At 40.1% G+C, this 23,385-nt stretch overlaps 1 protein-coding gene across 7 annotated transcripts in view; it reads left to right on the forward strand.

The window, feature by feature from the left end:
- Window positions 1–11,627, forward strand: part of ELMO1 (engulfment and cell motility 1) — a 593,731-nt gene extending 582,104 nt beyond the window's left edge. For all 7 annotated transcript variants that reach the window (XM_024249296.2, XM_054558906.2, XM_024249299.3 and 4 more), the window contains 2 exon segments: window positions 4,258–4,335; window positions 10,234–11,627. In XM_024249296.2, the coding sequence (XP_024105064.1) occupies window positions 4,258–4,335; window positions 10,234–10,434 (279 nt within the window). In that variant the 3' untranslated portion in view covers window positions 10,435–11,627.
- Window positions 11,628–23,385: the final 11,758 nt, after the last annotated feature.

Below are 23,385 nucleotides of genomic sequence, written 5' to 3' on the forward strand. Positions count from 1 at the left end.
GTGATGCTTAAACCTGAAATAGGAAGCATATTCTACTGAAGCTGATATTCTAACATCAGTTTGAAAACCGTGATCTTAGCCAAAAAGTCCTTTATTCACATTTACTTCATTCATCATCCATTCATTCATTCATTCAGCAATGTATTGAGCATCTCCTTTGTCCTAGGTGCCAGGAATCCAAAGATAAATATGACCTGGCCCCTGGCCTTAGGTATCCATAGATAAGATTTATATTTAAATATGCAATTACAATTCAATATGTCTATGCCAAAAAAAATTAAACACAGAGGGAGCCTGGGAGAACTGAGAAAGGTGATGCAGGACATGGCATCTGATCTAGCTTTTGCAAAGGAATTGGCCAGGCAGAGAAGTGAGGAGAAGACTTTCCAAGAGGAGGAAAAAGTCTGAAAAGGCACAAGGGCCTTTGCTCGTGTGAAAAGCATCCTCTAATTGGGAACGTTGAATTCAGAGTATAGGATGGATGGGGATGGGGAGAAGAATATGGATTGGAGAACTTTTGGCCGGTTACGCTGCTAAGATACATTAGGGCTGGAGAGTTGTAACTGCCTGAAGAAGGTAATCTCTGTTATGTACTACATGAATGCGTGTTTTTTGCCTTCTAAAATAGAAACTCAAATTCAATAGATCTCTGGGCAGCAATACACTATAGCTCTGAAATCTACTGCTATTTCTGTGACCATAATTTAACACCCACACACATGCCAAGTTATATCCTGTGTCTTTTATCAAAAGGTTTTACCCTCATGATGACCTGGATAGATAGAGAACCAACATAGTTAAGTAAATGCTAGCAAAATGTCCATATGTGGTGAGTTACCATCAAACAATGTATGGATTGGCAGCCGACACTGCACACTGAAAATATGTTGCATAAAACTCTACTCTTGTTATCAGTCAGTTTCTCATTTGACCCATGGAAGATGGCAGTCCCCAAACCCAGGAACCATTTTCCTGAGCATCTGCTGACACAGCGTGCCTTGTCATCTGTCCCAGGGCCAGAATGTCGAATACAAAGGTCAGGGGCCTCAGGGGATGGAAGGATGTTCAGTTTCCTCTGCCTCCACTCTCCCTAGAACTCAGGCTTCCTCCACATGGCAAGGTGGCAAGCAGGCATCAGTGCAGCAGAGAATGGAGAGAAGCTGCTTCTAGATGTAATTTTTCACTGCATTAAATCCAGAGGAATAAAAGAGCTTCAGTCATGAGCAACAAAGCCCCTGAGCATTCGATGTCTAAGTGAGTGTTGTGGTGTGTGGAGGCAAGTAGGCCCTGAGGGGGGCGCAGATCAGTGACAGTCTACTCCACCACCACCTGGCGCCTTTTCCCTCAGGGACAGTGTGGACAGGTGGCAGTTTCTGGAGTGTTAGCCTGAGAGGTGCCATTGCTCCTGGCTCTGCAGCCTCCCTGCTCCAAGTGCTGAAGAACTGACCTTCACCAATGACTCAACAACAGCAAGCCAGAGACATCAATAAAACCCATTATAAGCGATAACACCCTTTAACACAGACATGCAGCTCGGAGAATTAATTCCTCCCACCCCCTCCCAGGCAGCTTTGGTGAAATTAAAGTGGGAATTGACATTCTCACGAATTTCCCATTTCCTGCCTGTGTTTATCAGGAATTTAGGTCATGACAGTTCCGATCATTCACGTCATGAGTGGTACATGTCATAGAAGGGCAAAGCCCAAAGTTTGCATGCTTCCTCCTTTTCCTTCCTTCTCCATCCCCCTGCAGAAGAGAAAGTATCACAGCAATAACCACGCTGACACTGTGGTCTCAAGTGACTTCAGCACCCTGTCCGGAGCACATCTGGGCTGCAGTGCTGTTCACACCGGCTCTTGTCAGCAAGGGGTGATCAGCCACGTGATTTCCCTGAGCAGTCAGGCGCTTGTCACCCAGGGTCAACCCAAAGGGGCCTGGATGAACTTTACCTTTTCCTGTTTACCTCCAAGGGCCCCCTCACGCCACTGTAATATCCTGACTGGTTGTTCAGAAGCAAAGCTCATTCCCTCCTTTTTCTTTCTCCAATCTCTCAAGTATGAGTCAGAGAGTTTTCCTAATAAATGACTCTAAGATTAGAAAAGAAATCATCGTTTTAATGAACATGCTGAATCTGAGAACAATTTTTATGAATTTTTGAAATTATAGCTTAGCATTTTGTTGAAAAAAAGTTGTAAGAAGAGATAACGACCTATGACCTATCACCTTACCATAATTATTTTCATTTCCCATATTTCTTTCCAGTCTCCGTCCACAAGTAGGAATTGTTCATAATTGTGATCAGTGTGTACATGGTGTTCATGTCTCGTGCTTTTCCCCACTTAACTTTGGCTCCCTATAATTATCTTACTGAATGGTTGGCCAAATACATTTCCCTTGGTGGCTAATTTATGATTTCTTTACTACCCAAAAGAGGGAGAGGTTAGTTTCTCATAATGTTCTTTCAGATAATAATATTTGGCTTTTGCTTTCTTTTGAATTTTTCTTTTGAAATTATCTCAGGCATAGCATCTCTGGTTGTTGATATATATTTTCATATTGATTTTTTTTTAAAAGGATGATATGAATTTATAGTACTAATAGTAAGTCTGTGACTATTTTAATTATAAATTAAAAGGCCCAAGAGAGATGGTTATGGAAACAGATGCTATACTTAATGGCAAATTGTTTTTTGTTTATTTGCTTGTTTCGGCACACTTCCTTTTTACATTATTATCTCTACTGGGTAGGCCTGAGTCAGGGCCTAAAGAAGAAGAATAGAAAATAAGGAGAGCATTTTTGCAGAATAGCTCCCATTCCACGACTAAGCATTCTTTCCTTCGCTTGTTTCTATTTCTGTCAAGGTGAGGAGACCTTTTGAGTGTGAGACGCTGGTAGATCTATCCTCAGAACAAGATCTGCCCCCTCTCAGTGAGGGACAGTTGGAGGTGAACCAGACACTGAGAACTCCACGAGAGCCAGAAATAGTTAGATGATGGACTGTGTCGGGACAGGGATGCAGCCACTTTGGAATAATTCTTTAATCCATCTGAAATTCTGAAATCTGTAGGCACTGACCTCATCTTTTTGCCTTTTATCTTTCTGGGGCATTTTTGCTGTGAGTCACAGGCCAAAGACAAACCCTGTAACAGATATTAAGGTAGAGAATGATGTGAGGAGATTGGCTCCCTAAGAAAGAATGTTTTATGGGCAATTACTGAGCAGGGTGGCTCACAGATCACAGGAGGGGAGAGGGATGGTCGTCACTGGTGCCTAATAGAAGCACAGAGAAGGAAGGCACACTGGAACCTCCATGCTAGAACAGTGCAGAGCATTGGTTTGGATATACTTGGCCCTTCTCTTCAAGACTAGGAGTCCTCAGGATGCTGAGATGAGCTGATGACTCTCATCTTCTGCTGACCGCTCAGACCACTAGAATGATCGTCCTACCCAGTATTGGTGCAGCATGTACAGTTTGAGAAGTGTGGTTTAATGTACATATTAGACATGGCACTGAGTGCCTTGGCCATTGGTCATTCACCTGCAATGAAATGAAAAATGTCACTTGGTTCCTAGACTTCTGGGCCTGGCTCATTGCGTGCACTCTGTAGGTTATCACCAATGAGTGAGCCCATGCTTCTCTATTATACCTTGCAGTCTCTGCTGGGTAAAACCTAAGCTTTGTGTAGCCTTTGCTGTACAGTAGCTCAAAGGTCAAAGGACAGATGTAAAGATAATGGGTTCACCTAGCAGCCTCCTTACAGCTGGCGTAGCATCCACATTTTAGGGAATTCATACCTCTGTGGGCCTGTCTGTCTGTCTTAGGATGATAGAAGGAAGGGCAGTCCTTAATGCTGTTGATTGGGAGTTTACTGGGTTTTTTTTGTGGCCTCTCTGGAAGGGAGATGCTGAAGAAAGGAGAATAACACAGTTTTGGGTAGTGGGCGAGGAGGCGGGCGGTGCTGTCACCTTGGACACTCATTGAACCTCTCTAAGCCCTGCCTCATAAAGGGGATGAAAACACTTGCTACATGGGCTGCATGCGAATTAAATGAGATAGTTCACAGACCGCCCTGAATGGAGAGAAGGAATCATGCCGTGAACCTTGAAGAGCATGGTTCCTCCTTCCATCAGCCTCATTGCAGCCCCGCTTGTCTAGGCAAGCTGGCCCGATTCCATGGTCAATGTGCAGCCATTTGCAACTGCAAAATGAAATGTGCCGATTTTCCTTAAGGTGCTGTTTTCTCTCATCTCTTGTAGGAGGTGCTTGAACTCGCTTTCTCCATCTTGTATGACTCAAACTGCCAACTGAACTTCATCGCTCCTGACAAGCATGAGGTAAGGGTCTCGGGGGTGATAATTTATGAGATAATGTTATCTTTTCTCAAGAAAAATATAGAAAGAAGTTTTACTTAAGAAAAATAGACCTGCCTGAAAAAATGATGAACCAAGGGGCATCTTGCTGACTTGGAGTAGAATAGAAACCTCTTGACAAACTGCCCATTGCAACACATTCAACTTCTTAGTAGCTTGATTGATAGTTCATGGTAAAGAAAAAGGATGTAAAAGGCCTCAAATGCAGCAAAGGTATACTTGTTAATCCAGAGAAAGAAGCGGCCCTGGTTACAGCTTTGGTTTTCATTGAATTTTTCGTTTTTGGTCTGGATTTTCCCAAGATAAACTGGTCTCTCTTCTTTAAAACATCTGAGGAAGTAGGTTTTCTACCAAATTTCTTTAAGCTATTTTAAGAGGTTTAGGGCTGTCTCTGCTGTTGGGATTTTATTTTCGAGATGCTTTTATTCCTTTCTGACATCTTGTTATATGTATAATTTGTTTCTCTTCTTGCAGCACGCTGTCAGCTATATTTAAAATATTTAGCATAAATCTAGGAAAATGCATTTGTAAGATAAAGTAGCAGTTATGGCTGATTTAACTTTCTTTTATAAACTGGAACTCAACATCATGCTTGAAACTTTTATTTTTAGATGATACCATTCAAATTTTTGTTTTGCGTGTGGTTGCATAAACAGCTTTAGAAAGGAAGAGAACATTTTAATAGAATCTGACTTTTGTTCCCCATTTCCCCTAGGACAGTTAACTCATTTAGAAGTTATTCAGTATCTGGTTTTCACTGGTTTGAAGCTTTTGAATAAAATTGTATATCCCAAAGAGAGAGGAAAGATTAGACACAAATCCTGCATTTAGAATGGTGCTTAAATATAATTCTGTGTCACTTGACATTTAGTTTGCTGAAGGGTAAGACTTTGTCTTCATCTTTCTGAAAATAGATACTGTGTTCTACTGTTTCTGTTTTTAAATAAAATTGTGGTTCTACACAGGCCACCATATTCAAGATGTATAGAGCTGTATACAAAACTACTTAAAATAGTAGAACTTTGGATGTTATTTAAATCTCTGCAAGGCTGTTTTCCCCGGTGTACCTTAATTCCAGATCAGGATAAATGCTCTGGGACTGCCAGATTTTTATTCATATCTGCCACTTCTTATAGATACAATGAAGAGAAAAATGCCATATGCTTGTGAACACTTTTAATTACTTCAGACCACTTTCCTCTCTATTACCTCATTTTATTTCCATAATTATTCCATACAATAGAAAGTTCTATTACAGACATTCTCATTTATCAAATGAGCATGGAGAGACCTCCCAGAACTGAATACCTTAACAATAGAAAGGTTAACACAGTTGGCCCTTGAACAGTATGGGGGTTATGGGCACCAACCCCCCCACACAGTTGAAAATCTGCCCATAACTTTTGACTCCCCAAAAACTTAACTGTCAGTAGCCTACTGTTGACCAGAAAGCAGCCTTCCCCATAGCATAAGCGGTTGATTCACCACATTTTGTATGTTATGTGGATTTTATACTGTATTCTTCCAATAAGGTAAGCTAGGGAAAAGAAAATGTTAAGAAAATCATAAGGAAGAGAAAATATGTTTACTATTCATTAAGTGGAAGAGAATCATCATAAAGGTCTTCATCCTCATTGTCTTCACATTGAGTAGGATGAGGGAGAAGGAAGAGGACGGGTTGGTCTTGAGGTCTCAGGGGTGGCAGAGGCTAGAGAGGTGGAAGAGGTGGAAGGGGAAGCAGGCGAGACAGGCACACTTGGTATAAGTTTTATTGAAAAAAAAAATCTATGTATAAGTGACCCACACAGTTAAAACCCATGTCGTTCAAGGGTCAACTGTAAGTATAACGACCCTGGCTTACTCTCTGCCAGGCACCATTAATGCTTTATATGTATATTTCACCCCGGTTAACCCTCGTATAACTCCAAAAGAATCCCCATTTAATAAAAGAGGGAAATGAGGCAAGAGACTTAAGAAACATGTCCAGGGTCACACAAGTAGTAAGAGACGGAGCTGGGATTTAAACACTGGCAGTCTTGCTCCAGAAGCCCCTCACTTAACCCCTGCACTGTGGAGCTAGGAAGAGAAAGAGCAGGCACTGAGCTCACACATTCCTGGCAGGCCCATCACTCAGTTTCTACAATCACCAACTCGTGGCCAATCTGGTTCACCTGTGCTCCCATCCACTCTTCCACCATCACCCAGCTGCCACTCCTGATTATTTTGAAGCAAATCTGGATATCATTTTATGTATAAATATTCCTGTATGCATTTCCCAATAATGACTCAATTTAAAAACCATAACTGCAATACCCTGATCACACTTAAATAAATTAATAATGTGGTATTTATTTATTAAACCATGTGCAGTCGGTTTTCAGATGTCTCTAATTGTCTCATTTGTGTGTTTTTTTCTTTCATACTTTGTTCAAGTCAGAATGCAAAAAAGATCCATGCATTGCAGTTGGTTGACATGTTTCCTAGGTTTCTCTGAATTTACAGGTTTCTCTTTCTCCCTCTCTATCTCTCACAATCATGAGCATGTGCCTTTTTTCCTTGAAATTTATTTATTGGGAAAAACAGGTCATTAGACCTGTAATGTTAATAGTCTAGACTGTGCTGGTTATAACTTTATGTATTAGCTTACTGTTGCTATTGTAACAAACTGCCACAAACTTAGTGTTAAAGGACACAAATTTATTATCTCCCAATTCTGGACTTCAGAAGTCAAATGTGGGCTAAAATCAAGGTGTCAGCAGGGCTGTGTTCCTTTCTGGAGGCTCTAGGGAAGAATTTTCCCTTGTCTTTTTCACTCAAGAGTCCACCTGCACTCCTTGGCCTCCATCCGTTGCAATGGCTGGTTGAACCTTTTCATCACCTCACTTCAGCCTCCTCTTTCGTACTCAGATCTCCCTCTACCTCTTACTTCTCTGACTCTGACCCTTCTTCTGTTTCCTTCTCTCACTTTTAAGGACCTTTGGGATTACATTGGGCCTGCTTGGATAATCCAAGATAATCTCTATTTTAAGGTCAGCGGATAGCAACCTTAAGTCCCTTTTCCATGGAACCTGACATATTCACAGGATCCAGGGAGTAGGATGTGGGTGTCTTTGGAAGGCGGGTATTATTTTTCCCACCGCAACCTGCAATATAATTCATATATTCATCTGTCCCCTGTATGTCCTATGAATTGTAATTAAAGGATTAATCAAATTCAGGCTCCCTTTCTAAGCAGCAGCAGTGGTGTTTGTACTTTCATGGTGACTTCTTGCTCCCCTTTCTTGGATATTAGCAGCCACCGATGATCATTGTCTGGATCCTTGGAACCATTAGAGGTTGCAAAAGGTTGATATCCTAATTTTATTATTCCTTCTTTATTTATTAAAGGGATATATAAAGAGAAACTGGCCTCATCAACTATTTGGTTATCCTAAAGTTATACAACTTACATATGGCAGGCAGGATAAATACTTGATTCTCTTTACTAGTTTTCAAAATAGTAAGCATCTTTCAAAGAAGAACAATGAGGCATTTGGGGGCAGGGGTTGAGTAGGAAATCATGCTTTTAAACAGAATTGTGTCTCAATATGTTGCAGTTACTGTCATTATTAGTTTCTAAGTTATCCTGTCTGGAACAAGTAGGAACACCATTGGATTGGCATCTGAGTCCTATTGGGAGGACCCCTTATGTCTTTGATAACTTTCTGGCATTCTGGTATGATGGAGTGATCCAGGTTTATCTTTACGTTTTCTGCCTTTTCTCTGTGGAGCCTTGATTACTTGCAGCGGGAAATGATATTTAGTGACCAGAATCTAAGCATGAGGTGTGTTTATGGTCATTGCACACCACGGTGCAGTGGTTCTTGGTTGGTCATTATTTTTTAGCCCTTTTTGGGGACAGAGCTAGGAGGTTTTCTTTTAAGATAAACTACATAATGAATTGATACTGATAGTTCCAAATCAAATTCAGTATCAGTACTACAGGGTTTTTATTTATTGGTCAATGTACTTTCACATAAAATTTTCTGCTCCTGTTGTTTCTAAAAAGAAACGCACTGCAGAAATGTTCCTGTGGGTTAAAATAATCTGTACTAGGAAGCCAGCAAGGTCTGGGCAGGCTGTGTGAAAAGAATAGTAATCCCCAGGACTTGGGGATTTACCACGAAACAGCATGAAAGCTGGCCTTTGAGAATGTAGAGTTCAGTGGCACCCATACCTGCATGTTCATTAGAGTTTTCTAGGAAGGAAAGTCTCCTCACCCTAGATCTACATGATCAGGATCTCCAAGGTAGGAGCTAGGTGTCTACTTCTGTCAAGGTTATTTATGAAGAAATGGATGGTTAGACATGTTCAGAATCAGATCATGAGGACACTAATTCTTCCAAAAATCCCTTAACACTAAATTGATGTTTCCATGGGTTAAATGCTTTGGCTGAGATCACATAGCCAAGGTAGAACCAAAGCCCTCCAAATCAATGCTGCCCTCCTGAAACACAGATCTCATAATACACCCATTGTGCATCTCCTCAGCTTAAAAAGTAGGACTGCTGATGTGCATCATGGAAGAGTTCCATCACATCATGGTGACTGGAGATTTATATAGTGCTTGGAGTATACTTTGGTTACTTTTATGTTGAGATCTGCTACCATGGAATACAGTCCAGATAACCACAGTGCCAAAGGAGGTTAAAGAGGGTCTGGAATTGCCGCTTGACCTAGTGAGGCAGAAAAGTTGGGAATCTGCAGTGCGTGGTAGAAGGAAGACCGCTTCAACAAAAGAGGAGAACAATTGCTGTTATAGAATCCTATATAGGACTATTAGAAACCTAACTCTAGTGCATGAGTGGAGCCCAGCATCCAGAACACCAAGCAGCTTTCCGAGATGCTGGCATCAGGGGTGCCTCTTTCACCAGGTGTCATGGTTCTCTGTCCAGGTCAGTACAGAACTCCAGCCTCTGGGAGTGGAAGCTAAGAAGAGAAAAGCAGGTCCTCAGACAAGGCACAGTTCTTCCTTCTCCCTCACAGAGATCATAGTCTCCTGGAGAGACAAAAGGCTATGAGAGGAGAAGAATCAGACTCTTAGTTGGGTACTCTGAAGGGCTTTCCAAAACAGATAATGTCTCCAGGTATCAGGCCCCAGAGGCCTGGTGAAAAGAAACCTTAGGAACTAGAGACAAAGGCTAAAGAGGTCCCCAGACAGGCAGCCAACCCTCCTCCCATTAAGACTGCCCAATAATTTTAACCATTTTGGCTGCCAGACACTGGGCAGCAGAAGGCTATTTCCTAGCCCTTTAGCTGAGAAACACCAAGGTGGGACTACCATTGGCCATTGGCTCCAGGGTGGGACAGGGCTGTCATTGTGAATGCTAGGATCAGACAGGACAGGCTGAGATGAGCTACTAGACTAGGAGCCATGACTGGAGTCAGCAAAGAAACCTGCTTCACCTGATGTTGAGTCCAGGGCTGTTCGGTAGATTCCACCAATACCTAAAAGTCGTAGACTCCCACATAGGTGTTACATTGCAAGTCATGGAGAACTCCAATCCTCAGCTGTTACAGAGAAGCATTCTTTGCAAAGAAGAGCACAGGCACTGGAGTCAGATTGCCTGGGTTCAAATCCCACCCAGTCTACAAAATACTGAGTCACTTAACTTCTCCGTACCTCAGTTCCTTCACCTATAAAACAGAGATAACAGAAGTATCAACTTTATATTGAGATGTCGTGAATATGAAATGACGAAGTAGGCCCAGCACTTAGCACACAGCCTACTGAGTGATGAGTATTCACTGTTAGCTATTTTTACTATTAATACTTCCGTAATTGCCACCAGTAATGATCGCTGTTGCCTCCCTTCCTGCCAGTACTGTATCTGGACGGATGGACTGAATGCGCTACTCGGGAAGGACATGATGAGCGACCTGACGCGGAATGACCTGGACACCCTGCTCAGCATGGAAATCAAGCTCCGCCTCCTGGACCTGGAAAACATCCAGATCCCTGACGCACCTCCGCCGATTCCCAAGGAGCCCAGCAACTATGACTTCGTCTATGACTGTAACTGAAGTGGCCGGGCCCAGACATGCCCCTTCCAAAACTGGAACACCTAGCTAACAGGAGAGAGGAATGAAAACACGCCCACGCCTTGGAACCCTCCTTTGGTAAAGGGAAGCTGTGGGTCCACATTCCCTTCAGCATCACCTCTAGCCCCGGCAACTTTCAGCCCCTAGCTGGCATCTTGCTCACTGCCCTGATTCTGTTCCTCGGCTCCACTGCTTCAGGTCACTTCCCGTGGCTGCAGTCCACTGGTGGGACAAGAGCAAAGCCCACTGCTAGTAAGAAGGCCAAAGGGCCCTTCTATCCTAGCCCCCCACAGGCATGCCCTTCCTTCCCTGGGGCAGGAAAGCCAGCAGCCCCAGACTGCCCCAAAACTTGGCCACCAGACCGAGGGGAGTGCCCCAAGGCCCCTGTCTGGAGGAAATGGCCTAGCTATTTGATGAGAAGACCAAACCCCACATCCTCCTTTCCCCTCTCTCTAGAATCATCTCGCACCACCAGTTACACTTGAATTAAGATCTGCGCTCAAATCACCTCCCACCTCTCTCCCTGCTTTTGCCTTGCTCTGTTCCTCTTTGGTCCCAAGAGCAGCCGCCGCAGCCTCCTCGTGATCCTCCCTAGCATAAGTTTCCCAAACAGTCCACAGGTCCCACGCCCACTTTGCGTCTGCACTGTGATCGTGACAAATCTTCCCTCCTCACCAGCTAGTCTGGGGTTTCCTCTCCCTGCCCCAGGCCAGAACTGCCTTCTTCATTTCCACCCATGCTCCCAGCCTCTTAGCTGAAAGCACAAATGGTGAAATTAGTAGTCTCGCTCCATCTCTAATAGACTAAACCTAAATGCCTCTAGGACGGGCTGTTGCTATCCAAGCGTTTGGTGTTACCTTCTCCTGGGAGGTCCTGCTGCAACTCAAGTTCCACAGGATGGTCAAGCTGTCAGACATCCAAGTTTACATCATTGTAATTATTACTGGTATTTACAATTTGCAACAGTTTTGGGTTAGTTTTGTTTTTTTTTTTTTTTCTTTGTTTTTGTACAAAAGAGTCTAACATTTTTTGCCAAACAGATATATATTTAATGAAAAGAAGAGATACATAAATGTGTGAATTTCCAGTTTTTTTTTTAATTATTTTAATCCCAAACATCTTCCTGAAAATAACATTCCCTTAAACATGCTGTGGAATAAAATGGATTGTGATGATTTGGGGAGCTGGTGTTTTGATTTAGTAACTTAGGTTCTTGCTACTCAGTCATCAGCATCACCTGGGAGCTTGTTGGAGATGCCAGCTCTTCAGCTCCACCCTAGACCTGCTGAATTGGGTGATGTTTATGTACATTGGTTTGAAAAACACTGCTGTGGGAAACTCTCTACCATTGCTAGGTCACCATAGGCTCTGAGCATCAGTGGAGAGTGTTACTTCTAAGAAGACCATCTCGACTCACTGAGAAAATCAGACCCACTGTATGAAAATATCTATTCCTTTTACATTGTTGTCTCTTGACCGTGACTTTCTCTTTTCTTTTTTCTTTCTTACCATTATATAATTTATAGAATGGGTCTAATTAAAGACATCACAACTTTGAGGGAGCACATTTAGCAATGAAAAGAATGCATACCCACAGACCTGAAATAAGCCAGAACTAAATAAATCTGTGGGTTAATAAATTATGGGTCAGAGCCCAGCGAAGGATGTTTCTTAAATCATTTGCACTGGATGCATTATCAGGACTGTAAACTCCCAGCACTGGGAGGGATGTCAGAAGGGTCCAAGCATGCAGTATTAAGCGTGGCACAGCACAAGCCACTCTGGCCTCACAGCACAAGCTGTGGAAGCATCCAGGTCATTGCTCTTTACCATCATCAGGATGTGCAATTACAGATTGACCTGGGTTGAGATAATATGGTCCAGAGCACTGCATGCATTGCAGGAAAAAAGTCCTTTGCAATCCAAAGCCATTCACAGGGGTTCCTTCTTCCCATCAGAGCACTCACACCTGTGTCAAGCTGTTAATTCCTTGATCATTAAGCTTCGATGTTATTAACATGTACTTGCTATCAGGAGCAGTTATTAATCTACCCATCATCATGATAGTAAGTGTTAGGTCAAAGACAGCAAAAAAAGTCATATTATTTTTTTCTTATGGGTTACAAGATCCAATCCATGAAAAAGGGAACTTTCTGGACCAGGATCTCTGAGGTCCTGAGACACTGGGTTTAAGAAATGTATCTGTTCTGTGACCTTGGTTGGGGAGATCCAGCCCCTCTCTCTTCTGGCACTCCAGTTTTGGTGCATTTAATAGAAAGAAACCTTTTCAGGACTATGAACGGCAGCATTCTCCAGCTCCTCCCTAGACCCTTCTTTGGACCTGTGAGATCTGAAGAGTATGCCATCTGTTTCCCTTCATTTTGTGACCATGTGGGGAAGGATTGTTGCCCATATTTGGCCACCTCACCTTCTCTCTCCAGGCTGCCCAAGGCTTTTTTTCCCATGCAATGAGCCTACCGCCTCCAACTCATCTCCTGTTGCCTGCAGTTTCCTAAGCCTGGGCAACTCAGCCGAATCCAAGGCAGAAGTAAAGTAGGAAGACTGATGTTGTCGTGAAGTCCAAATTGCATTCTCCCATTCATCTTACTCAAAAAAAAAAAAACTGATTACTTAATTTGAATCTGCTGATGTTTAAATTCCTCTCTTGTTCAGAACACATAGGAGGAAGGAGAATTAATTGGCCTCTCAAACCTCTGTGACAACATTTAAGGGCAGGGAAAGCTAATAGTAATTGCAAAAGAAAAAGTGCAAGGCTGAATGTTTCTTGAGTCTATTTGCAAGTCCATTCTAAGCCATCCTTCAGTTATCGACTACAGCATGTCCTGTCCACCTGCTTTTACAATGAACAAAGCAATGGGTGTCCCCAATGACATGTATACCATTCATCCATTTTGTTTTAGTTATGAAAATACAATTAACACAATCCTTTCATTTTAAGGGAAAATGAAATATCCATTCAATAATCAAAAGTGTGCTTAGAGATAGGCCCTAGGAACTCAACAAGAACAAAATTTGTAAAATTGAGATTTGTAAAAATGAGAACAAAATTCATCAAATCAGGGAAATGACAAGCAACTTAGTCAAATATAAAACCGAAAAGTTGCAGCACAGTGTGGTAAATAGCATTATATAAATATGTACAAGGTAGAATAGTAGAAAGGAGGTTGTGACCAACACTTTCCAAAATGGTATAAGGGAAAGCAAGAGAGGAGTAGAAACTTGAGTAAGATCTTGAAAAAGGGATGTTCATGTGTTCTCATTGTTCAATTCCCACCTATGAGTGAGAATATGCGATGTTTGGTTTTTTGTTCTTGCGATAGTTTACTGAGAATGATGATTTCCAATTTCATCCATGTCCCTACAAAGGACATGAACTCATCATTTTTTATGGCTGCATAGTATTCCATGGTGTATATGTGCCACATTTTCTTAATCCAGTCTATCATTGTTGGACATTTGGGTTGGTTCCAAGTCTTTGCTATTGATGGACACAGGAAGGGGAACATCACACTTCGGGGACTGTTGTGGGGTGGGGGGAGGGGGGAGGGATAGCATTGGGAGATATACCTAATGCTAGATGACGAGTTGGTGGGTGCAGCGCACCAGCATGGCACATGTATACATATGTAACTTACCTGCACATTGCGCACATGTACCATAAAACCTAAAGTATAATAATAATAATAATAATAAAAGAAAAAAAAAGAGTATAAAAAAAAAAAAGAAAAAGGGATGTTCACCATGTAAGAGAGAAACCTAAGTAGAGCAGAGAGTGTGAACAAAGCATGGAGGCGGCTGATCTGGAACGACTCAGGAATCTGTAGGTCATTCAGTGTGGCTGCTGTGCCAGATGCGTATGAGAGAGCAAAGGGTGATAACACTGCAGAGGAAGAAAAGCACAAATCATGAAAATCCTGACAGAGTTGGCAAGGACATTTACTTGCGGGCAAAAGAGATTGCATTAAGAGGTGTGATGTCAGATTTGCCATTCAGAAATATCACAGATACAAAACAGCCTTGTGGAGGCAAGCTTGAAGTGGGAGAAAACTGGAAGCAGAAATATTAGCAAGGAGATTTTTGAAATAATCCCAAGCCGGCATTATTTGAGCCTAGACTTTGGTAGTAGTAATAGAAATGGGGAGGAGGGTAAAGTTATTAAAGAGGCAGAAAGAGCTGGAAGCGAAGACCTCATTAGCATGGGGGTGAGAGAGAGAGGAGTGCAGAGGACTCCTGAGCTCCTAGAAGAGGTAAGAGAGAGGGCTGTGAGCAAAAATCAGGAAGAGAGGAGGAACAGAAGAGTTTAGGAAATGATAATGAGATGAAATAATGAGATAGTGTGCATTTGGTGGACTTCTCCAAACAGAAAGATAATTTGAGGCAAGTCATTTACTGTGTGCCTGTTACTCATTTATATAATGGAAATGTTATTACTTGTGAGGATTATACATGAGGTGACTGAAAACTGTCAGTGCTCAAAAAGGAAATCCCCTGCCCTCCCCGTCCCTTCCCTTTCCTTCCTTTCCTCTGTTATCCACGGTGGTTGGAGGGTGGGATCTTTAGCATAGCTTAACTAGATGATATGCAATCAATCCCTCAAGATCCATGGGGGACTGGTTCCAGGAGCCTTTGAATACCAAAACCCAGGATGCTCAAGTCCCTTATATAAAATGGCATCATATTTGCATATAACCTATGCACATTCTCCTGTATATTTTATATCATCTCGATTGTTTATAATACCTAATACAATATTAATGCTATACAAATAGCTTAGACTCTATCATTTTCAAAATTTAGAGTTTGTATTGTGTTTTTTATTGTTTATTTCCCCAAATATTTTCAGTCTCAGTTGGTTAAATCTGAGGATGCAGAACCTGTAGATATGAAGGACCGTTTTTCAACCAATTCAGTCTGTTTTATGGTAAAGAAAAATGAGAAAGAGAAAGGAAGAGTGGCAAATTTAAGAATTTTGATATACTTCTTGAATTAAGGATTGGAGGTAATGCAATAAAACCACAATTTAAAATAAATTCCAGTGGGGAGGTAGCATGTATGCTATAAACCCATATAAAAATATAATTATACCCTAATCACTTAAGGCATTAGAAAGAGAAAACTTTCATGGCTGGAGAACAGAAAGGAATATGGGAGAGAGAATAGAAGATAAGATGGGAAAAAAGGTAAAGAATCTTGACTGTCTTGCCAAGAAGTTGGAAATATATTCTTTATGTGATCAAGAACCACTGACATATTTTATCTGGGTAAATGGCATGACCAGATTTGCATTTTAAGATCACGACTGTCACACAGGCAGCAGCACAAAAGAGGAGTCGGGGAAGGGTGGGACTGGAGGCTGAATATGTGTCAAAAATGCTTCACTTTTAAAGAAGGCTGAATATCAATCATTCAATCAATCAAATTACTGGAAGCAAATGGAATCCAACAGAGATTATATACAGGGTGCTGTAGAAGAGATGAAACTTGATCACCATTGCAAAAGACAGCAAAATAGAAGTCTATACAGTTAGCCCTTGAACAACATGGGAGTTAGGGGTATCAACCACCGGCACAGTCAAATAACCCAAGTATAACTTTCGACTTTCCAAAACTGTAACTACTAATAGCCTACCTTTGATCAGAAGCTTTACCGATAATATAAACAATCAATTAATACATATTTTGTATATTATATGTATCATATACTGTATTCTTAAAGCTAGAGAAAAGAAAATGCTATTAAAATCATAAGAGAAAATATATTTGCTATGTATTAAGTTGAAGTGGATCACTAACAAGGTCTTCATCCTCATCATCTTCACGTTGAGCAGGCTGAAGAGGAGGGGTTGGTCTTGCTGTCTCAGGGGTGATAGAGGCAGAAGGAAATCCATGTAAAAATGGACTTGCACAGTTAAAACCTTTGTTGATCAAGGGTCAACTGTATTTTCAAAGTTCAATATATAAATACAAAAATAGAAATAAGACCAAATCTTTCTCAGACTGGCTGAAAAAGCAAAATCTGCACAAATGCTGGTTACAAGATATGTGCCTAAGACAAAATGACACACAATAATTGCAAATACAGAGTTGAGCAAGAAATACCAGCAAATGCAAAGTCCCAGTGCCATGAGTGGAGAGAGGAGGTGGTGGGGAAGGAGCAAATAAACATCAGGCAAAATAAAATTGAAAATACAAAGATAGGAAAAAGAAAGTTATTTTATAATACAGATGGTCCTCAACTCGCAACAGAGTTGCATCCCAATAAACCTTTTTTAAGTTGAAAATATCTTAAGTCGAAAATGCACTTAATATACCTACCTACTGAACATCTGAGCTCAGCCTAGCCTACCTTAAATGTGCTGAAAACACATTAGCCTACTGGGCAAAATCAGCTAACACAAAGCCTATTTTATAAGAAGGTGTTGGATATCTCATATACTGCATATTGCAAGCCCAGGAGAAGATCAAAATTCAAAATTTGAAGTACATTCAAATTGCAACAGTTTCACACCATCACAAAGTCGAAAAATCTAGGTGAACTATTGTAAGTTGCAGACCCTCTGTACTCTTTCATGTTGATACTTTTTTTCATGTCTCTATGTGCTAAATAAAATAGAATATTTTATTCATCAATATCTACATGCTAAATAAAATCACCTTGAAATATATAAACCAAAACTATTACATATAGAAGAGAAGTGATGAGCACCACTCCTTAGGTAGAGACTTCAAATAATGGCATATATATGATTAACTGAATTTGAAAGATGTTTTGGATCCCTTCTCTACAAAAAATTTAAAAAGCCAGACATGGTGGTGCATGCCTGTAGTCTTAGCTACTCTTAGCTACTTAGCTGAGGCAGGAGGATTGCTTGAGCCTAGGAGTTTAAGCCTGCAGTGAAAGAAACATGACCGAGTGACTGCACTCCAGCCTGGGCAACAAAGTGAGACCCTGTATACAAAAAAAAAAAAAAAAAAAAAAAAGAGAGAGAGAAAATAAAGATGTTTGGATATACATAGTCTACAAAAAATATACATAATATATCTTTGGAAAATGTTCCTCATATAGATGGCCACAAAGAAAATCTTTACACCATAAGACAGAATGTAAGTATAAAGAACTTCTGGTTTCATAGCAATACCCAAAACATCCTTCCCCCAAAACAATTATTTCAAATGTGGCTAAAAATTTAAAACAATAAAAATCATTTTAAATGATTTCCCTGATCTATTACAAAAAGGGAAATCCACAGGTGTCAGTGATGAGGAAAGAACTGAAATCCAAAGCACTAAACTTGTGGCTGAGGCTGTGGCTTCCCCAGGGTGTTAGTTGTCTTGAGAGAGGTGTAAGTTCTAGTGTCCAGGTGGGGAATTTAGAGACCAGGCCTCATTTGCATATTAATGAGGAAGAGAACTGATGTCTTCCCATAAAAGCCAGGATCTTAAGACAGCTACACCCTCATTTGCAAGTTAGATGTGGGGGGAAAAAACCTAACCATTGGCACAGGAAGCTAACATGAAATCTTCTCTGACTAGGCTGTGGAAGAAAAAAGACTCATAATCTATGAGTAAGAGTAAGATTAGACACCCCAAAACTTGACATAATCGAATAAAAACATGAAAATAAATAAATTGCCTGCCTTGGCCTCCCAGAGTGCTGGGATTACAGGTGTGAGCCACCACATCTGGCCTAAGGTAAACATATTTTAAATAGAATTGAAATCCCCAGAACAATAAAGAGGTGACAAAAGCAATAAAACATGAAAAATATAGTCATTGGAAAAATGAACTCAGTGTCACATTAAATGTAAGTTAGACACAACTGAAGAGAGAATTAATGAGCTGAAAGACAGATCTGAGAAAAATTACCCAAAAGGCCATGCAAAGAACTGAGAAAAAAAATTGACTGTTAGGCAGCCTGAAGGTGAGAACTCTAATAGAAGTTCCGAAATGAAAGAAAAGCAAATGGTGGAAATGCAGTATTTCAAGGAATAATGGCTGAAGATTTTCCAGTAAAACAAATCCTTAGATTTGGAAATATAAAAAGTCCCAAGCAAGATAAGTAAATATGCATTGATAAAAATCACAGTGACACTGAAAAACACCGAAGACAGAGAAAATGTGAAATACCTAGAGAGAAAGATGATCACCTTCACAGGAAGTGTTAGACTAACAGATGTTGCTACTTCAGTAGCAACAATGGAAGAGAGCTCTGAGTAATTTTTTTTTAATATATTTTAAGTTCTGGGAAACGTGCAGAACGTGCAGGTTTGTGACGTAGGTATACACGTGCCATGGTGGTTTGCTGTACCCATCAACCCATCATATACATTAGGTATTTCTCCTAATGCTATCCCTCCCCCGACAGGCCCTGGTGTGTAATGTTCCACTCCCTGTGTCCATGTGTTCTCTTCCCACTTATTATTGAGTTCAACTCCCACTTATTATTGAGAATACGTGGTGTTTGATTTTCTGTTCCTGTGTTAGTTTGCTGAGAATGATGCTTTCCAGCTTCATCCACATCCCTGCAAAGGACACAAACGCATTCTTTCTTATGGCTGCATAGTCTTCCATGGTGTATATGTGCCACATTTTCTTTATCCAGTCTATCACTGATGGGCATTTGGGTTGATTCCAAGTCTTTGCTATTGTGAATAGTGCTGCAATAAACATATGTGTGCATCTGTCTTTAAAGTAGAATGATTTATAATCCTTTGGGTATATACCTAGTAATGGGATTGCTGGGTCAGATGATATTTCTGGTTCTAGATCCTTGAGGAGTTGCTACACTGTCTTCCACAATGGTTGAACTAATTTACACTCCCACCAACAGTGTAAAAGTGTTCCTGTTTCTCCACATGCTCTCCAGCATCTGTTGTTTCCTGACTTTTTAATGATCGCCATTTTAACTGGCATGAGATGGTATTTGGCATGGTGGTTTTGATTTGCATTTCTCTAATGACCAGCGGTGATGAGCTTTTTTTCATGTTTGTTGGCCACATAAATGTCTTCTTTTGAGAAGTGTCTGTTCATATCCTTCTCCCACTTTTTGATGGAGTAGTTCTTTTCTTGTAAATTTGTTTAAGTTCTTTGTAGATTCTGGATATTAGCCCTTTGTCTGATGGATAGACTGCAAAAATTTTCTCCCATTCTTTAGGTTGTCTGTTCACTCTGATGATAGTTTATGTTGCTGTGCAGAAGCTCTTTAGTTTAATTAGATCCCATTTGTCAATTTTGGCTTTTGTTGCAATTGCTTTTGGTGTTTTAGTCACGAAGTCTTTACCCATGCCTATGTCCTAAATGGTATTGCCTAGGTTTTTTCTAGGGTTTTTATGGTTTTAGATCTTACACTTATTTAATCCATCTTGAGTTAATTTTTGTATAAGGTGTAAGGAAGGGGCCCAGTTTCGGTTTTCTTTATATGGCTAGCCAGTTTTCCCAACTTTATTTATTAAATAGGGAATCCTTTCTCCATTGCTTGTTTTTGTCATGTTTGTCAAAGATCAGACGGTTGTAGATGTGTGGCATTATTTCTGAGGCCTCTGTTCTGTTCCATTGGTCTATATATCTGTTTTGGTACCAGTACCATGCTCTTTTGGTTACTGTAGCCTTGTAGCATAGTTTGAAGTCAGGTAGCATGATGCCTCCAGCTTTGTTCTTTTTGCTTAGGATTGTCTTGGCTATTTGGGCTCTTTTTTGGTTTCATAATGAAATTTAAAGTAGTTTTTTCTAATTCTGTGAAGAAAGTCAGTGGTAGCTTGATGCGGATAGCTTTGAATCTGTAAATTACTTTGGGCGGTATGGCCATTTTCATGATATTGATTCTTCCTATCCATGAGCATGGAATATTTTTCCATTTGTTTGTGTCCTCTTGTATTTCCTGGAGCAGTGGTTTGTAGTTCTCCTTGAAGAGGTCCTTCATATCCCTTGTCAGTTGTATTCCTAAGTATTTTATTCTCTTTGTAGCAATCGTGAATGGGAGTTCACTCATGATTTGGCTCTATGTTTGTCTGAGTATTTTTATGTCACAGCATACATTGAAAGTTATGATGCCTGTACAACACACGAAGGTAAGCAGATAAAGCTGCTCACCACGAAGGCCCACAGCCCAAGCCCTGCCCTGACACCCTCACAACAAGGCCATCAATTCTTCTGCATACCAGTGACCAGTCCGCAGTGCACTGCAATGAGGAGAGAGGTATGCCCTGCAGCACCCGTGGAGAGGCTCTGGAATGGAGGTCTGATGATATGCTTTCATAGCATTGAGAGAAGATAATTTTAAGTAGAATTGTATTCCCAGTTAAACTGTCACTCAAAAATGGAAACAAAATAAAGACATTTCCAACAAGGTTAAAGGGAATTTGTCACTCACAGACGATCTCTAAGAGTAAGGGAAAGAAAGATAATTTTGAAAGTAAATCTAAACCAGAAATAGCTGTGTAAAAGACACAATAATAATAACTAATTTAAAGTGTATTAAGTTTTAACACACCTTATAACTAATAATAACTAATTTAAGATGTCTTAAAACTATGTGGAATTAAAATACAGAAGAATGTAATGTACAATGAAAGCATATAATGTAACCTAAAGTACTTTAACCTCCTTTTAGTTTTCAGAAGCTTAGAGATACTGAAAATCTTTAGACTTTAAATCAACTCTACATGTTAAAAATTGGGGAATAACTATTGAAAATATTAGAAACAAAATGTGTGACTTCTCTATCAACAGAAGAGGAAAAAGATAAAGAAAATTAAATTAATTCAATAATAAATAAATAAGAAAAAATGAATGCTTCGATGAAAAATGTGAAAAGGAAATAAACAGGCAATTAACAAAATATCAGTATAAATGACCAGGGGAATAATTGAAAAAAAAATACCATCAAAAAAACTTGAAGAAATACACATTAAAATGATACATGTTTTTGGCCTTTCAACTTGGCAAATTTTTGTATGATTAAAGATTATTTCTCTTAATGTATAAGTGGTATTAAAAAATCAAAAAAACAATAATTCAGCATAGTATAATCCAAAATAAATGTGGATTTAAAACAGTAAGTAAATTCTCTATGAATAAGCAAAGAAATCAATAAACAAAGAAAATGTTTAAGGCCACAAATAATATTAAAAGGCACATTAACATCATAAGACAAAATTTGAGAACATTTTAAAAATATTCAGTGATGGTGAAAGGGTAATAAAACAGGTTCTCACAATCTCTCTGGAAAAAAATTTGGTAATATATAGCCGAAGTTTTCAAAATATGACTGACTCTTGACTTTGCAATTTTACTCATCAAATGGAGCTGCTCTGTTTGTTTTGTTTATCTGTTTATTTGCTATGCCCCTATGTATGATTTTGTTTCATGAAAGGATTCCAGTGTTTAAAATAAAATTGTAAAACCTCAGGCTAAAATAAACTATGAGACATCCATTTATACCATGACACACATGACTAACATTCATAATCATGTGAAGTGGCCCGCTGAAAGGAAAGATGTTAATAAGATGTTAACTGAAAAAAATAGCTCATAAAACTGTATGAAAATGTATATGGATTTTATTTTAGAATGTCAGTGTGTGTGTTGTATATATGCCTAGAAAAGCATTCAGAAGGATATATACCAACGTGTTTTTTAGTTTTAGCTTTTGTTTTGTTTTGTTTTGTTTTTGAAACAGAGTCTCACTCTGTCACGCAGGCTGGAGTGCAGTGGGGCGATCTCAGCTCACTGCAACCTCTGCCTCCGGGGTTCAAGTGATTCTCCTGCCTCAGTCTCCTGAGAAGCTGGGATTACAGGCGCCCACCACCATGTCCAGCTAATTTTTGTATTTTTAGTAGGGACAGGGTTTCGCCATTTTGGCCAGGCTGGTCTCCAACTCCTGACCTCAGGTGATCCTCCTGTCTCAGCCTCTCAAAGTACTGGGATTACAGGCATAAGCCATTGTGCTCGGCCCTACTAACGTGTTTTTAATAGTTTTCTCTGATTGACTAGAACTCTGGGAATTTATATTTTCTTGTTTGTGTAATGAAAGTCTATATTTCTGATTTTTGTAATGAGCATGTCTTGCATTTGAAATAAGAAAAATTTATTTTGCATTTTTAAATCCAGTGTCAGCAGATTAAGGACTTGGACTAACTTTTTCCACTGGATCCCCTACATTGCCTTCTTGCCCACTGCACTCTAACTTCCTGCTTCATTCCAACCTCTACCAATGCACCATGCTTCTATTTATCTATCACCTATGGTTGACACTCAATTCACTTCCCTTGACCTCTGACCTCAGCTCTCCCATTTCTTCTCTAATCTCACTCCTTCTCTCACCAGGCCTTCCTGTAGTCTCATGGGCAGTGGTACCCCTACCCTCACTCCTAGTCTGTCTGTCTCAGATTCTTGCAAAAGCCTCCAACAGCAATGAGTATACCTGCCTATTTGGATGATACAATTTAATGGGTAAAATCATAGACTCTTAGTAGTCACTAATCTGACCCACTGTCCAAGTATAAGAAGTCCATCCTCAAGCCAGCCTCTGCTGGACAACTATAGAGCCAAAAACCCAACTAGCCACCAAAATGCCCCCTTTGAACACAGAATAATCTGAATATACCCAAGAATATAAGAACATTCATTACATTTAGTAACTTCCATCTAACAGCCCCTATGCACTCCTTAAGACCACATGGATACATTCAATTTGACTTCTTCACAACAACCTTTCAATATTTGAAAACAACTATTATGTCCCTTTTAGTTTTCTGTTTTCCCATTTCTTTTCAACCCTTCCTATGTGACATGGTTTGCAGCTTAGCTTCAATAGATAAATTTTAGTTCTATGATGTTCCAGTTAAAATAGATCACTTGAAACCCATTAGTTTTCTAAATGCGTTTTGACAGTCCAGCAAACAAAAGGCTTTA

Source organism: Pongo abelii, chromosome 6, assembly GCF_028885655.2.
Source record: "Pongo abelii isolate AG06213 chromosome 6, NHGRI_mPonAbe1-v2.0_pri, whole genome shotgun sequence".
NCBI classification, from domain to species: domain Eukaryota; kingdom Metazoa; phylum Chordata; class Mammalia; order Primates; family Hominidae; genus Pongo; species Pongo abelii.